Source organism: Dermochelys coriacea, chromosome 24 (genome assembly GCF_009764565.3).
Source record: "Dermochelys coriacea isolate rDerCor1 chromosome 24, rDerCor1.pri.v4, whole genome shotgun sequence".
NCBI classification, from domain to species: Eukaryota; Metazoa; Chordata; order Testudines; family Dermochelyidae; genus Dermochelys; species Dermochelys coriacea.
The window spans coordinates 15,238,339-15,254,409 of NC_050091.1; the positions used below are offsets into that span (position 1 = coordinate 15,238,339).

The 16,071-nt window shown below is 50.7% G+C and overlaps 1 protein-coding gene across 1 annotated transcript in view; it reads left to right on the plus strand.

Annotated features, from left to right (window-relative positions):
* LOC119848109 (IgGFc-binding protein-like) overlaps window positions 1-16,071 on the plus strand; it is a 111,956-nt gene that overhangs the window by 40,654 nt on the left and 55,231 nt on the right. The window contains exons 15-23 of the mRNA XM_043502305.1: window positions 132-709; window positions 1,178-1,748; window positions 2,444-3,039; window positions 5,047-5,620; window positions 5,872-6,065; window positions 6,630-6,771; window positions 8,378-8,718; window positions 12,323-12,896; window positions 13,366-13,943. Of these exons, the coding sequence (XP_043358240.1) occupies window positions 132-709; window positions 1,178-1,748; window positions 2,444-3,039; window positions 5,047-5,620; window positions 5,872-6,065; window positions 6,630-6,771; window positions 8,378-8,718; window positions 12,323-12,896; window positions 13,366-13,943 (4,148 nt within the window). The remainder of the gene's footprint in view (window positions 1-131; window positions 710-1,177; window positions 1,749-2,443; window positions 3,040-5,046; window positions 5,621-5,871; window positions 6,066-6,629; window positions 6,772-8,377; window positions 8,719-12,322; window positions 12,897-13,365; window positions 13,944-16,071) is intronic.

Consider the following 16,071-nt stretch of genomic DNA (forward strand, 5'->3'; position numbering starts at 1 on the left):
GCCAATGTTGAGGTCACTGGGATTTGAGGTCTCTCAGAGCCCCACAAGATGCATCCTTTTCTGTCTATTTTAAATATTGTTTTTGCTTGGAGAGGGTTTGCTGTTAAATCTGTGGGTCCTTCACTTCCCAGCCATGGAGTGCACCCTGGAGAACAGCCAATACCAGCTGTGTGGAACAGCCTGCCCAGCCACGTGTGTGGACCAGTCAGCCCCCAGCAGCTGCCAAGACCCCTGTGTGGAAAGTTGCCAGTGCAAGGATGGTTTTGTGCTGAGCCAGGGCAAATGCATCCCCAAGGTCGGCTGTGGGTGCCTGTTTGAGGGGCGCCCCTATGCCCCCAATGAGAGTTTCTGGGTTGATGAGGCATGTGGGACATGGTGTATGTGCAATGCAGCCACTAGAGAAGTCGAATGCATGGCTGCTACGTGCAAACACTCGGAGAGGTGCGGGCTAGTGAACGGCATACGGGGCTGTTACCCCTCCAGCTACGCCACCTGCTCTGTGACAAGGAATCTGCACTATACCACCTTTGTTGGACAGAGATTCAACTTCCAAGGTACCTGCCGCTACCAGCTAACTATCCTATGCAAGAAGGCGGAGGGACTGGTGGACTTTGAAGTCTACTTCCAGGAAAGCAATGCTGCTCCTGTGCAGATCAAGGTCTATGAGACCGACATCAGGGTCAGCAATCAATTCCATGGGAAAATCATGGTGAGTTTCAGAAATCACATTTAGTCTCTAAAACATTTCTGGAAAGTCGCCTGTGAAATCAGAAGTCGGTTGCAGAAAGTGCATGAAAGGATTTTTAGAAAACAGTTCAAATATTAACTGGATTCTGATGTGAACGGGAAGCCAGTGGAGAAGCTAGAGGGTTGGGATGATGTGGTTACACTTCATCTGTGTGAGAAGGTGTCAATAGCCCCCAGCATATGTGGGAACTTGGAGAGCTGGGGCTCACAGAGAAGGGAACAGCAATAGCCAATGTCAGAAAAAAGGAAAGTCTGGTTGGAGGATCCTTCCCAGTCTGGGGAGCTGGGACTCAGGCAGGCTGTAGAGGAGGGAGCAGCTCAACCTGGATGAAGATTTCAGCAGCCGTAGATGGGCCAGAACTCTGGCTGGAACCAGAGATTCCACCACGAGCGAGCAATGTTTCATATCCCTTATGTCTTGCTTTTACAGGTGAACAGTTTCCTGATTACCCTTCCCGTCAACCTCGATGATAAGAAAATCACTATGTATAGAAAGGGCTGGGCCACAGTGATCCAGACAGACTTTGGTCTCACCGTTACCTATGCCAGGTGGTCAGGACGTACCACGATCACTCTGCCAGTCACCTACGCGGGAGCTGTGTGTGGTCTGTGTGGCAATTTTAACATGGACAGGGAGGACGACATGCTCATGAGGGATGGCACACTAGCACCAAACCCCATCAGCTTTGGCCAGAGCTGGAAGGTGGGCGACCTCCCAGGATGCTCTGCAGTAACGATACCACCATGTGCAAGTATAGAAGCTATTGAAAAACAACAACGAGGTAGCAGAGGGCAGTGTGGGCTCATCTTATACAAGAGTGGCCCTTTCAGAGGATGTCACAGCAAAGTGGACCCCCATGGATATTTCATAGACTGCGTGTACAGCTATTGCGTCCTCAGTGGGCAGGAAAGTAACGTCTGCCAGGCCGTTGCTAGCTATTCCGAGGCATGTCAGGAAGCTGGAGCTATGGTGCGTCCCTGGAGGACTCCGAAATTCTGCTGTGAGTCCCCCGTGTTCACCGCTGCCTGCCCCTTGGAGATCATTAATTCTTGTTGGCTGGTAGATGTGGATCTAAACACTGCAGAACATTTTTAACAGACAATGGTCTCTCTCAGCAGGCAGCTGCACCCTAGCCCAGGGTGCAGCTGCCAAGGCCACTAAGAGTGCTGAACCCACAGCACTCGTAGTGGCCTTGGCAGCTGCACCCTGGGTTAGGGAAACACTGCTAGGAATGTAGTGTGCTCTCCATGGCCAGTCCAGTCCTTGCCTTCCCTTCTGAGACTGGGACATAATCAGAGCTGGGACTCAAGGTGGCTACTAATTGGAATGTTTAGTCCATTAGGAACTGGGCTGGGAACCCACCAACTCATCCCACACAAGTCATCAGTTAGGAATGAATTTTAACCGCTACTGACCTGGATTCAAAACAAAAAGCTAGTAGTGAAACAATGAAACAATAAACTGAATTAGAAGCCTCACTGAAGGAGAGATTGTCTGTATCCTATCTCCTGGCCTCTGTGTGGCAACCAGTTCTTCAGACCTGGGACCCCATTACAGATGGTGCCTTTTGTTAATTAACCAAACCAAGGAAATAAAAAATTAGGAGCTTAAATGAAATTGCATGTTCTGTGATGATTCGTTGTGCACATTGCTAACGCATTATATGAGCTAACTCTCTTTTTGTTCTAATTACAGCTCCGTCCTGTCCCCCGAACAGTCACTATGAATTCTGCAGCAGCAGCTGCGATCTGACGTGCAGCAACCTCTATGCCCCAGTGCAATGCATGACCCAGTGTAAGGAAGGCTGCGTGTGTGATGAGGGCTTTGTTCTCAGTGGCGACCGCTGCGTCCCCATTTCTCAGTGCGGATGTCTCTACAGGGGACTTTACTACCAGGCCGGGGAGACCTTCCACCTGAGTGGTTCGTGCAAGGAGCAGTGTGTGTGTCAGGCTGGTGGGGAGGTTGTGTGTAAGGCATTCTCCTGTGGTGCTGGTGAGGAATGCGGGGTGGTGGACGGTGTCCAGAAATGCCACCCATTTGGATCTGCGACCTGTTCTGCCTCTGGCCATCCCCACTACCTCTCTTTCGACGGGGTCCCCTTTGACTTCCAAGGCACCTGCACCTACATCCTGGCCAAGACCTGCACCGATGCCAGTGACCTTACACCATTCTCTATCAGCATAGAGAAAGAAGATTGGGGCACCAGGAACATGTCCATGGCCAAGCTGGTGTCCATTAAGTTGTATGGGATCACACTCACCCTACTGCAAAACAAACAGGGGCTCATCATGGTAAGTCCTCCATATTCTCATGGGCAGAGATTTTATTCTATTCTACACAGATTTGTTTGCAGTTTGGCTATCACCCTAATGCCCCCTCATGGCATAGGTTGCCCTGCAGGTAGTTTGCCTCAGCTTCCCCTCTTGGGCTCCTCAATAGCTCAGAAGACAAGCTGAATAACAACTGCCCTCCTTAAGGTATGGATTATTAAATTAGCAAACATGAAAAATAAAGTTTTCAAGTCCATCCATTTTTCTCCATACCAGGTCACTCCGAGTTCTTTCTTGTCTGTAGTCATGCTCCCCAAATTTCAAGTTTCCCTGCTGGAGTCTATTTGTTCTCATCAGCCTCTTGATTCTCTTCTGTTCTCCCTGAGAACTCTCTCTGCAGGGCCAGCCTCCCATCTTCCTCCTGCTGCTCTTGTAGGGGAATCAGATGATTTGTGCTCCTCAGGTATGCCTCCTTAGTAATCAGGGTTGGCTGGCCCACTGGCCTTAAAGGACAAGCCACCCTCTTTCAAATTCTTATAACATGCGCACCATGTAGTATTTCAGCACTTTCCAGCAACACACTAAGTAACTTAACCAACTCTTTCATCCTATCCCCAGGAGGAGATGTGTATACAGGGGAGCGTCTTGTATTGGATTTACTTTAAAAAGATATAAATGTACACGCGTATTGCCTTCTATATATATATGTGTGTGTGTGTGTGTGTGTGTGTGTTTGAGACAGCAGGTCAGAGAAATGCACCTTGCACTTGAGGCGGAATTGGTGAGGTTTGTCCGTGTACTTTTACTGAGGAAGTTTATTCCCCAGTCTCAAACTGCTCACCAGTAAAGCTCCGTCTCCTACACAGGCAAACTTTACCCTTACTGTTCCAGAAGAAGGAAATGGTCAGCTATGATCTTCATCCTGGAGGTTTAATTGATCTTTTAGATACCTAGGGCCCAGGCCATTGAGCGTCTTGAAGGTAAGATGTGAAAGCTTGAACTGGATTCAGTGTTCTCTTTGGAAGGCAGAAGAGGGAGCAGAGGACAGTTTTGATGTGTTCTCAGTAGCCAGTGCTGGTGAGGAGACGCTTCTGTACCTGATAGAGATTCTGGAGTGCTGAAGGGTTCATGGTATATCACATTACTGAAGTCCAGAAGAGAGGTGATGAAGGCATGAAATAATTGATGCCAGATCATCATCCATCAGGATGGAAAAGAGTCTCCTGGCCAACTGGAGGTGGTAGGAAGTATTACTCATGGAAGCTGAAAGAAAAGGAGTACTTGTGGCACCTTAGAGACTAACAAATTTGTTAGTCTCTAAGGTGCCACAAGTACTCCTTTTCTTTTTGCGAATACAGACTAACACGGCTGCTACTCTGAATCATGGAAGCTGCTATGTCAGAGTTTCATTTGAGCAAGCTGAGAATCCTCTTAGCTCAGCTCAATCTTCTTTGCCTCCCTTCTTGGTTTATACACCATGTTTCTGGGAATTAATGATTTGGGGAACTCTCTACACCTAATTCATATTTTTGCAAACATGGAATAAGCTTCCTCTCCATTTTAACTCCATTGGCTCTGTGTTGAAGAATTTCTCCCATGATGCATTTCCCTGAAAAGCCTGCAGTCTAACTTGGGACAAATACAACATGTGGTAAATTGGTGGAGATAGGAGAAGAAGGCAAGGGTGAAGGAATGAGGTGTCACCAGGGAAGTGGGTCTTTAGAGGAGAAGGGGAGATAGACAAGAAGTAGGAGAGTGTTCTGTCTGCAGGAGCTTTCATGAAAAGGAGGTGTAACCCAAACATGATTGGAGAAAATAGCAATGGTAGAGAGAGAGAACTGGGAGGGAACTGAGGTGATGTGGAGAGAAGAGATGTAGGGGGCAATGTGAAGACATTGGAAGGTGAGGACAAGTCATCCCAAAGTGAAATCTGGAGTCATTCTGATTTATGCCATGTGTCAGTGAGAGCAGAATCTTGTCTATGTCCCTGCTTCCCCGTGCTCACAGGGAATGTTCTCTCTCTTCCAGGTGAACGGGGTGTCCCACAACCTCCCAGTAATCATGGCTGATGGGCAACTTAGAGCATATCAACATGGCAGAAACATTCTGGTGCAAACCAACTTCGGCCTCACTGTGAGCTATGACCTGGTTTACCAGGCCAGGGTCACCATCCCAGGAAGCTACGAGGGCCAGACGTGTGGCCTGTGCGGGAACTACAATGGACAGGCAGACGAGGAGTTTCAGCTCCCCGATGGCAGGACAGCCCCTGATGAGGCAGCATTTGGCTCTGCTTGGGAAGTCCAGATCCCAGGAACATCCTGTACAGACAGATGTGCTGGAAACAGCTGTCCAGTTTGCGAAGAGAAGAAGAAGGACATCTTCAAAGGGCACAACTACTGTGGGCTGCTCACAGACCCTGACGGCCCCTTCGCGGCCTGCCACGGCATGGTCAGCCCCAGTGTGTATCAGAGCAACTGCCTGTATGATCTGTGCCTGGGCAACAGGGACTCCCAGGTCCTGTGCCAGAGCATCCATAGCTATGTAACGGCCTGCCAAGAGGCCGGGGCCCCCATCCAGCCATGGAGGAGCGCCTCCTTTTGCCGTAAGTGCGCGGACAGTGTAGGAACTCTGAGATGCACAGGGGGTGGGGTCAATATTGCTGAGCATCTTGTTCCAGGCCTCTGGGCTTCTTCTGAAACTCTTCTCGGTGGGAACCAACAATCTCATGTTCCTTTCTAAAGGTGCCCTGTTCCTCTCCTCCCTGTCCTGCTCTCCTCTCCTTTTGTGTCTGTCTCTCTGTGCTGTGGTGTGAGATCTTTCCAGGCAACATTTATTTCTCTCTCTCTATTTAAGCTGTGAGGTGCCCAGCCAACAGCCACTACGAAGTCTGCGCTGACCTCTGTACCACCACCTGCGCTGGAGACATCATGGACTGCCCAGAGACCTGTGCTGAAGGCTGCCAGTGTGACGACGGCTTCTTCTTCGATGGCCAGGGCTGTGTGACTCTGCAGAGCTGTGGGTGCTTTGAGCATGGGAGATATTACAAGGTACCACCCCCTGCTGGAGCATCTGGGTCTGATCTAATTTTTGCTCTGTCCCCATCTTAATCCCTACACAGGTCAAGAATATAGGGTTTGCTATATTGGATCAGAACACTGGTCCATCCAGGCTGGCTTCCCTCTCTGCTAGTATCTAATGCTCAAAGCGCCAAAAAAGGCCAGAAGATTTAATGCCCAGATGGGCGCAGTGACTTGCTCAAGGCCACCTAGGGAATGAGTAGCAGATGGGAGGTTAAAACCTAGCAGTTGTTCCTGGCATTAAGCCCAGTCCTCAGCCCATTAGACAGCCTTTATCTCTAAAGGCAAGAGGAAATAATATTATGACACAATGGACATTTTTATAGATACATAGATTCTAAGGCCAGAAGGGTCCATTGTGATCATCTAGTCTGCCCTCCTGTATAACACAGACCAGAGAGCTGCCCCAATATCATTCCGAGAGCACATCTGTTAGAAAAACACATCCACAGCTCTGGGTTTAGCGCTATCAAAAATTATTTTAAATAATCCAGTTACATTCTGTTGTTTCCTGTTTTCCAAATGTTCCATCAGCCCAATGAGACAGTCCTGATGAACAAATGCCAGCAAAGCTGCACATGTGTTCCTGCCCGAGGGGTGACCTGTAAAGCTCATGGCTGCTCCCGAGAAGAAATCTGCCAGATTAGAGATGGCATCAGGGCCTGCATCAGCATAGGTACAGGACAGTCACTGTTTGAAATGTACCCTTAAGGGTTATTGTACAGGAGCAAGTAAGTAGCTGGGGTTATGTCTTCTCACTCTCCCCCTTCATTTATCCTGGAACTTTGACCCATAATATTGCAGAATTTCGACTGGAAGGATGGGAAGACTTGTTGGGTCTCTCCAGCAGAGCGGGTGGGCAGCTGTCAGGGATCTATGCACATTCCATGATTCTCTCCTTGGGCGCAGCCTGGGGGCTGCTATAAACAGAAAACCCTGGCTACAGACCCATAGGGGCCATCAGTCATCTGGGTAGTGTCAGAGCCCATCACCTCTCACCACTCTCCTTGTCTGCTCCACGCTAGAGGTCTGCTTGGGCCTAATTTCTGAGGAGCCCAAGCCCAAGAAGGTCAGGTCATTTTCCGACCCAGCCTGACTCTTCCAATGAAAGTGCATGAGTGCTATGGCCACCTCCCGCCCATGGGGTTGGCACGACCGTGGCTATGTACCCTGTTCCTGCCATCCGCCATCCCTGGCAGCAGTGTGTGCGCTCTGGGGCAGCTCCCTCACTCCACAGGATGCATAAGGCAGCCAGGTGGCAGTGCTAGTAGGAGCTGCGCATGCACCCACCTCCGCGCTCATCCCACAGGTAGGGTGGCCAACTGTCCCATTTGTGAAAACTGAACACTGAGCACAGGAACCTTCCCTGCTCCACTTCTTCCCCCAAGGTCCTGTTCCCTGTTCCTCTTTCCCCATCCACTGTCACTCACTGCTCTCTCCACCACCGTGCCCCTGATAGCTGAGCAGGGCTCTAGGGGTGGAAGGGTGACTGGGGTAGGATGTTGGAGAGAGAGCAGGGCTCTGAGGGTGATGGGGTGACTGGGGCAGGGTGGGGGAGGGAGAGGCATGCTCAAGGCAGGATGGGGAGCTGCTGGTACGCCGGTACCTTTCTCCGCCGGAGCTGTTGCTGAGTGCTTCTCCAGGCTCCAGCAGCAGCTTCTGCTCTCCCCCTTCCCTGGGTGGCGAAGGCTGGTTACTGTAGGACCTGGACTTTTAATGTTTGGTCAGCAGTGATGACCGAACACTGCCAAGTTCCCTTTTCGACCAGACTTTCCAGGCAAAAAATGGACACCTGGCAACCCTACCCACAGGCAGAAGGAGAACAGCTGACTTGACCCAAGCCCAAGAGGGTCCCGTTGATTTCCTACTCAACCTTACCCAGACCTGACACTTGCTGTCAGCTCCCGTCAGGTTTGGGTTGCATTGCAGGGCTCTGCTCCATATTACCTGTCATATGGCCCTCTGTGTTCACCAGCTGCACTAGAGGCTGTGGGGAGGGTGATATAGGAGGTGGCTCTGCTGGCTCAAAGACTGCTGTGGTCTCACCCCAGCAGAGGACTTGTGGGAGCTTTGGGAACTGTCCAAGGGAAATATGTATGGGGATGGATGGCTAGATAGATTGATCATTTGCTCCATTTCACAAACAGGCTAGATTAAGAAGTAGGATTACAATGACACTAAATATCATCCCAATTTTCACACCACCCTCAGCCCCCTCTCCACTCTCATATATAACTGATTAGTCTGGTGTCTCTTGTCTTTCTATTGTCTTTCCCCATTAGTTATTCCAAAGCCATCCTGCAGTGTGGTCCGCTGCAGAGAAGGAACTATTTGCAAGATGATAAATGGGCAGCCAGAGTGTGTGCCAGTCTCCCAGGCCACGTGCTGGGCTGGGGGTTACTTGCATTACCACACCTTCGATGGACGGGTGTATGATTTCCACGGCACCTGCAACTACACAATGGCCAAGACCTGCAGGGATGCCTCCAGCCTGCCCTCCTTCCATGTCATAGCCAAGAGCGAGAACAGTGGGAACACACAGGTCTTCTACATTGGGTCGGTGACTGTCCAGGTGGATGGAGTCACCGTCACAGCAGCCAGGGCTGAGGTCGGCTTTGTGGGGGTAAGTGCTGGGCATGGTCAGTACGTTGATAGGATACTTTGAAAATATTTACCCAAGGTGTTGCAGGGGGTAGAATTGTTTAAGTAGTAGAGGGTGCTCTCCTCCTGAATTGGTGCTGTCCTGAAGCCATGGCACTGTACTACGTTCAGATGTACAGATATGCCAGTAGGGCGCACTCTCCCCTTGGAGTCAGTGCTGACCTCAATTCCCATCATGGCAATACCAGTCATGAATAAGGCAAGCGGCCAGCAGGGGGCACTGACACAATTCCAAAGCTCTGTGCTTGGGGCTACTGTCAGCAACTGGGACATGGGCGGTCAGACCTCCTGGCTGGAGTAGTGGCAGTCAGGGCTAGTAGCCAGATCTGGAGTCAGGAACCAGGAGTCAGAGACAAGGGTCTAAACTAGGGTGACCAGATGAAACAGACAAAATATTGGAACACATGGGGGGGAGGGAGAAAAAGCGGCCGAAGTGGCCAAAGCCGCAATATCGGGACAAATGTCCCACGCATCGGTCGGGATGCAGGACAAAGAACTAAAAACCGGGACAGTCCCGATTTTATCGGGACATCTGGTCACCCTAATCAAAACAACCGCCCGTCACTCGCCAATGGCTCTAATTGACACAGCCCCTCCCCTGCAGGAGCCGCTCCCTGACGGCTCTAACTGACGCGCTCTGGGTGCCAGGCGTCCGGTTTTCAATCTGAACACCCAGTCGAAAAGGGACTCTGGCGGCTCCGGTCAGCACAGCTGACTGGACTGCTAAAAGTCTGGTTGGCCGCAGAGGGGCAGGCAGGCACCGTGCCCAGCTCAGCTCAGCACAGCTCCCGGGAAGCAGCCCAGCATGTTCCTCGAGCTCCTATGCGGAGGGGCAGCAAGGGGGCTCCGCGCACTGCCCCTGCCTGCAGGCACCGCCCTGAACACTGGCTCTGCAGCTCCCTTTGACAGAGAACTGTGGCCAATGGGAGCTGCGGGGGCAGCGCCTGCAGGTGGGGGCAGCACACAGAGCCCGTGACATGCCACCATTTCCCGGGAGTCACGCGGACTTCCTCCATCCCTGGGAAATGCCAGGGCCGCCTGAGGTCAGCGCCGCCCGGAGCCCACACCCCGAACTCCCTCCCCCACTCCAATCCCCTGCCCTGGCCCTGAGCCCCATCCCACACCCAAATTCCCTCCTGGTACCCGTACCCCACAACCCCTCCTGCATCCCAACCCCCTGCCCCATCCCTGAGCCCCCTCCTGCACCAAACTGCCTCTCTGTGCCTGCACCCCCTCCCACACCCCAATCCCCTGCCCCAGCCTGAAGTCCCGTCCTGCACCCTGAACCCCTCATTTCTGACCCCATCCCAAAGCCTATACCTGAGACCAGAGCCCGTACCTCCTCCAACACCCCAACCCCCTGCCCCAGCCCGGAGCCCCCTCCCACACTCCAGACCCCCGGCCCCACCCCCAGCCCAGAGCCACCTCCTGCAGCCTAAACCTCTCATCCCTGGCCCCACTCCAGAATACTCACTCCCAGCTGGAGTCCTCACCCTCTCCTGCACCCCAACCTCCTGCCCCAGCCCAGAGCCCCCTCCCACACTCCAAAACCTTTGGCCCCAGCCCAGAGCCCCTCCTGCATCCCAAATCCCGCATCCCAACCCCCTTCTGCAGCCCTGAGCCCCCTCCCACACTCCAAACCCCTTGGCCCCAACCTGGAGCCTGCTCCTACCCCCAAACCCGCAGCCCACAGCCTTCACCGCCTCCTGCACCCTAACCCCCTGCCCCAGCCGGATGAAAATGAGTGAGTGAGCGAGGATGGGAGAGAGCGAGCAACAGAGGGAGGGGGGATGGAGTGAATGGAGGCGGGGCCTCTGAGAAGGGGTGGGGCCACAGGGCAGGGAGCAGAGCAAGGGTGTTTGGTTTTCTGCAATTTAGAAAGTTGACAACCCTAGACGTGGCCCTCTCCCCTGCAGGAGCCGCTCCCTAATGGCTCTAGGTGACACAGCTTCCTCCCTGTAGCCACTTCCTAATGGCTTTAACTGATGCAGCCCCCTCGCCCTCAAAATTCCAACTTTTGAACGGTTTGCTCTGTCATGGTGGCCGTGCTGGTCCCAGGGACAAGGTGGGAGAGATAATGTCTTTTTTTATTGGACCAGCTTCTGTTGGTGAAAGGGACAAGTCATCCAGCTACCCAGAGCTCTTCTTCAGGTCTGGGAATGGTACTCAGGGCTGGTCTATGCTAGAGAATTAGATCGACTCGGGGGGTGCCCCAACCCCTCTCCACCTCTTTCCACCCCCCTCTCCACCACTTTCCCCAAGCCCCTGTCCCCTCTGCACCCCTTCTTGCCCCCGCTCCTCTCCCTCACCCCAGCACCCCCTGCACACTGCAGAACAGCTGATGGCACTGGGCAGGAGGCACTGGGAGGGAGGTGGAGGAGTTGATCCATAGGGCTTCCAGAGGGTGCTCAGCACCCACTATTTGTTTTTTGTGTGTGCTCCAGCCCTATTCGGGGGCGTGAAAAATCCATACTCCAAGCAATTTAATTAAGTCATTGTAAGGGCTTGTCTACCCTTACAGAGCTGCACCAGTGCAGCTGCCGAGCTGTAGTACCTAGTGAAGATGCTACCTAGGCTGACAGGACAGCTTCTCTTGTTGGCATAGGTACTCCACGCAGTCTACACTACAGTGCTAGGTCAATGCAAAGCAGTTGACCTCGACCAATAAGTGTCTACAGTAAAATTTCGCTCTCACCAACATAATAGTCCCTGCTACATCGACTTAATAATTCCACCTCCATGAGAGGTTTAGAGTCAATGTTGATGTAGTTAGGTCGATGCCATGTTGATGTAGATACTGCGTTGATTACATGGACTGTTACTGGCTTTCAGAAGCCATCCCACAATGCCCCACGCTGACAATACAATCGGTACAAGCGCTCCTGGTGATGATGCACATCGCACAGACACAAGGAGCAAAGAGTAGACATGCACAAGTGATGTAATCACTGAAGTGGCTTTATCCTGACGTAAATCAGGTCAACTTAATTTTGTAGTGTGGCCATGCCCTGATGGGTGGTACCTATGTCAACAGGTGATGCCCTCCTGTCAACATAGCGCTACTTGCACCGGGGAGTAGGTCAGTATAACTGTGTTGCTCAGGGGTTTGGATTTTCCACAGCTGTAGATTTCCAAATATAGACAAGCCCAGAGCATCATAGCTAAATAGAAGGTGGAAGAGATTGTTAAGCATAAGTGGTTAAACCCACTGACATCATAGGACAAAAAGGGTGGGTTATTGAGTTACAGATTGCTGTAATAATCTATAACTCCAGTGTCTTTATTAAAACCATGATTTTTACTGTGCAGCAAAGTTAAGAATTTAGGATCCCAGTCTCGACTTTTGAAAGTGTGGTTCCATTATTAAACAACTTTCAAAACATTGAAATCCTCCAAAAACAATTACATTTCTCCACCTAGCTCTATTTAATATGATGTTTTAAAGTAATTCTGGTTCAGATTTGGGTCCAGGTTGCACTGCTTGCTAATCTGAGTAGGGGCCACTTTGCAAATGACAGACTAGTGCACTCAGTTGTGACCTTTGCCCTTTCTTTCTCACTGCAAAGGTGAATAACACCAGGACCCACTTACCCATCTCTCTGAACAATGGGGCCCTTCGGCTCTATCAGAGCGGCACCTCCCTCGTCCTCCACACCGACTTCAACCTCAGGGTGTCCTATGACTGGAATAACCACCTGAGGGTCATTGTTCCTAGAGTCTTTTTGAACAGCCTGTGTGGCCTGTGCGGCAACTATAATGGGGACCCCTCTGATGACTTCCGGACCCCAGACGGGGACCTGTCTCCCAGTGTCGCTGCCCTGGGGAAAAGCTGGGCAGTGGAAGATGAGGATCAGTTTTGCTGGCACGATTGCATTGGAGGTTGCAGGCCCTGTGCCGCCAGCATAGTCAGAAAGTACAAGGAGGAGGCCTCGTGTGGCCTGATTGCCAAGGTCTCAGATGGGCCCTTCAGCCAGTGCCACACCAAGGTGGATCCGACAGTCTACTTGGACAACTGTGTGTACGATCTGTGCCACAATGACGGCTACAGGACGGCCCTGTGTGAGGCCCTGAAGGCCTACGCGGACGCCTGCCAGCTGGAGGGGGTCAGGATTGGGGAATGGAGGCAGCTGGCCAGATGCCGTGAGTACAGATTTGAACGCCAAGGTCTATGGTCTGCTGGTTAGATCAGGGAGCCTGGGGCTCAGCACTCTTGAGTTCTAGCCCTGGTGTTGGGAGGGGGCGTGATCGAGTGGTTTGGGATTGAGCAGCGATTGGGAAATCAGGATTCCTGGGTTCTATTGTATTCACAGTATTTGTCCCTGGAGTTGCTAAGGTGTCTGTCACTTGGAGTATCTAATGTCGACTGATAACACATGGATAGTTGGGGTAAAATGATGCCTGTTTTTAAGTCACTCTTCCTACCATGAACCTGATCCTGTAAGGTGCTAATCGCCTTCGGCAGTGTGCTGAGCACCCTGACCTCCTGTTGAGGTCACTGGGGTTTTAGGGCTCTCAGACCCCACAAGATACATCCCCTCTGTCTATTTTAAATATGGTTTTTGCATGGAGAGAGACTTGCTGCTAAATCTGTGCGTCCTTCACTCCCCAGCCATGGAGTGCCCCCTGGAGAACAGCCAGTACCAGCTGTGTGGAACAGCCTGCCCAGCCACGTGTGTGGACCAGTCAGCCCCCAGCAGCTGCCAAGACCCCTGTGTGGAAAGTTGCCAGTGTATGGATGGTTTTGTGCTGAGCCAGGGCAAATGCATCCCCAAGGGGGGCTGTGGGTGCCAGTTTGAGGGGCGCCCTTATGCCCCCAATGAGAGTTTCTGGGTCGACGAGGCATGTGGGACACAGTGCACGTGCGACGTAGCCACTAGACAAGTCGAATGCGTGGCTGCTACGTGCAAACACTCGGAGAGGTGTGGGCTAGTGAACGGCGTACGGGGCTGTTACCCCTCCAGCTATGCCACCTGCTCTTTGACAAGGAATCTGCACTATACCACCTTTGATGGACAGAGATATGACTTCCAAGGCACCTGCCGCTACCAGTTCACAGCCCTGTGCGAGAAGGCAGAAGGGCTGGTGGACTTTGAAGTTAACTTCCAGGCAAACAATACTGCTCCTCTACAGATCAAGGTTTATCAGACCAACCTCAGGATCAGCAATCAGTTCCCTGGGAAAGTCCTGGTGAGTTTCTCAAATTGTCTCTAATCTCTCTAAAATATTTGTGGAAAGTCACCTGCGTGATCCAGAAAAGTTGCAGACAGTGCATGGAAGGATTTTGAAATATAGGGTGAATTGTAACCACATTCTTGCATAAACAGGGAGCCAATGGAGATATTTAAGGATTGGGGTGATGTGGTTACACTTCGGATGTGTGAGAAGGTGTCTGAATCATAGAATCGTAGGGCTGGAAAGTACCTTGAGAGGTCATCTAGTCAAGTCCCCTGCTCTCATGGCAAGATTAAGTATTACCTAGACCATCCCTGACAGGTTTTTGTCTAACCTGCTCTTAAAAATCTCCAATGATGGATATTCCACAACCTTCCTAAGCAATTTATTCCAGTGATTAACTCACCTGACAATTAGGAAGTTTTTTCCTAACGTCCAACCTAAACCTCCCTTGCTGCAATTTAAGCCCATCGCTTTTTGTCCTATCCTCAGAAGTTAAGGAGAAATTTTTTTTCACCCTCCTCCTTGTAACTACCTTTTATATACTTGAAAACTGTCATCATATCCCCTCTCAGTCTTCTCTTCTCCATCCTAAAAAAGGCCATTTTTTCAAGCTTTCCTCATAGGTCATGTTTTCTAGATCTTTAATTATGTTTGTTGCTCCTCTCTGGACTTTCTCCAATTTGACCACATCTTTCCTGAAATGTGGCACCCAGAACTGCACAAAATACTCCAACTGAGTGCTAATCAGCACAGAGAAGAGCAGAAGAATTACTTCTTGTGCCTTGCTTACAACACTCCTGATAATACATCCCAGAGTGATGTTTGCTTTATTTGCAACAGTGTTACACTGTTCAGTCATATTTAGCTTGTGATCCATTATGACCCCCAAATCCCTTTGTACAGGACTCCTTCCTAGGCAGTCATTTCCCATTTTCTATGTGTGCAACTGATTGTTCTTTCCTAAATGGAGCACTTTGCATTTGTTACTCCTGGGGAAATTCTCACATAATTAGAAAAGGAGGACTTGTGGCACCTTAGAGACTAACAAATATATTTGAGCATAAGCTTTCGTGAGCTACAGCTCGCTTCATCATATTTTATCAATGTATTTTATGGGGAAAAATACTAAATTCTAAGCCCAGTGCTTCAGAATTGCCCCATGAGCAGCACCTTTCCCATGGAGCCAGTTTAGGACAGAGTGGGGCACACAGGGCTGCTGGGGCGGGTCACAGACTGGGGTTCAGAATTACTTGTGGGGGAGACAGACTGGAGCATGGGCTCAGGAGCTAGTTGAGTGACAGAGTTGAGCCTGGGGATGTGGGAGAGGCAGCAGAGACCCATGGGGATGAGGAGTGTGGGGACAGGGGCAGACATGCCTGGCTGAATGGGAGAGGCTTGGGGTCATCCAGGATCTTCATGGGGGAGGCTTCCCAATACCCTAACAAACTCACCCCCCACAAAGAAAAGCTTCTCACCCACACCCAACACCCTCCAGGGTCACTCCTAGGCTCCTTCTCTCTCCCTGAGGTCCTCCATTACCCCTGACTTCCCCAAGTCTTTACATTGCTTCTGACAGGGGCAGAAAATACAATTCTGTATTCGCAAAAAAGAAAAGGAGTACTTGTGGCACCTTAGAGACTAACAAATTTATTAGAGTATAAGCTTTTGTGAGCTACAGCTCACTTCATCGGAGCTGTAGCTCACGAAAGCTTATGCTCTAATAAATTTGTTAGTCTCTAAGGTGCCACAAGTACTCCTTTTCTTTTTGCGAATACAGACTAACACGGCTGCTACTCTGAAAAAAGTCCTGTATTGTAATTTAAATGAATTACACAGAGTTCTGTACTAATATGCCTAGCAAGGAATCTATTTGTCAAATAATTTACCAGAATTCTTTTTTAGCACTTTCAATCCCTCCCAACTTGGTATCATCCGAAACTTTATACGTGTATTCTCTATACCATTATCTAAATCACTGACGAAGGTATTGAATAGAACCAGACCAATGTTGTGAATTACACCTGATAGGTCACGCACAAAAACTGTTACGAATTATACCCAATAGGTCACACACAGTTCGAGTCTAGGCTGAGGCACATAAACGAGTTACCACTGGTCAGTCTTTGCAAAGTTTATTACG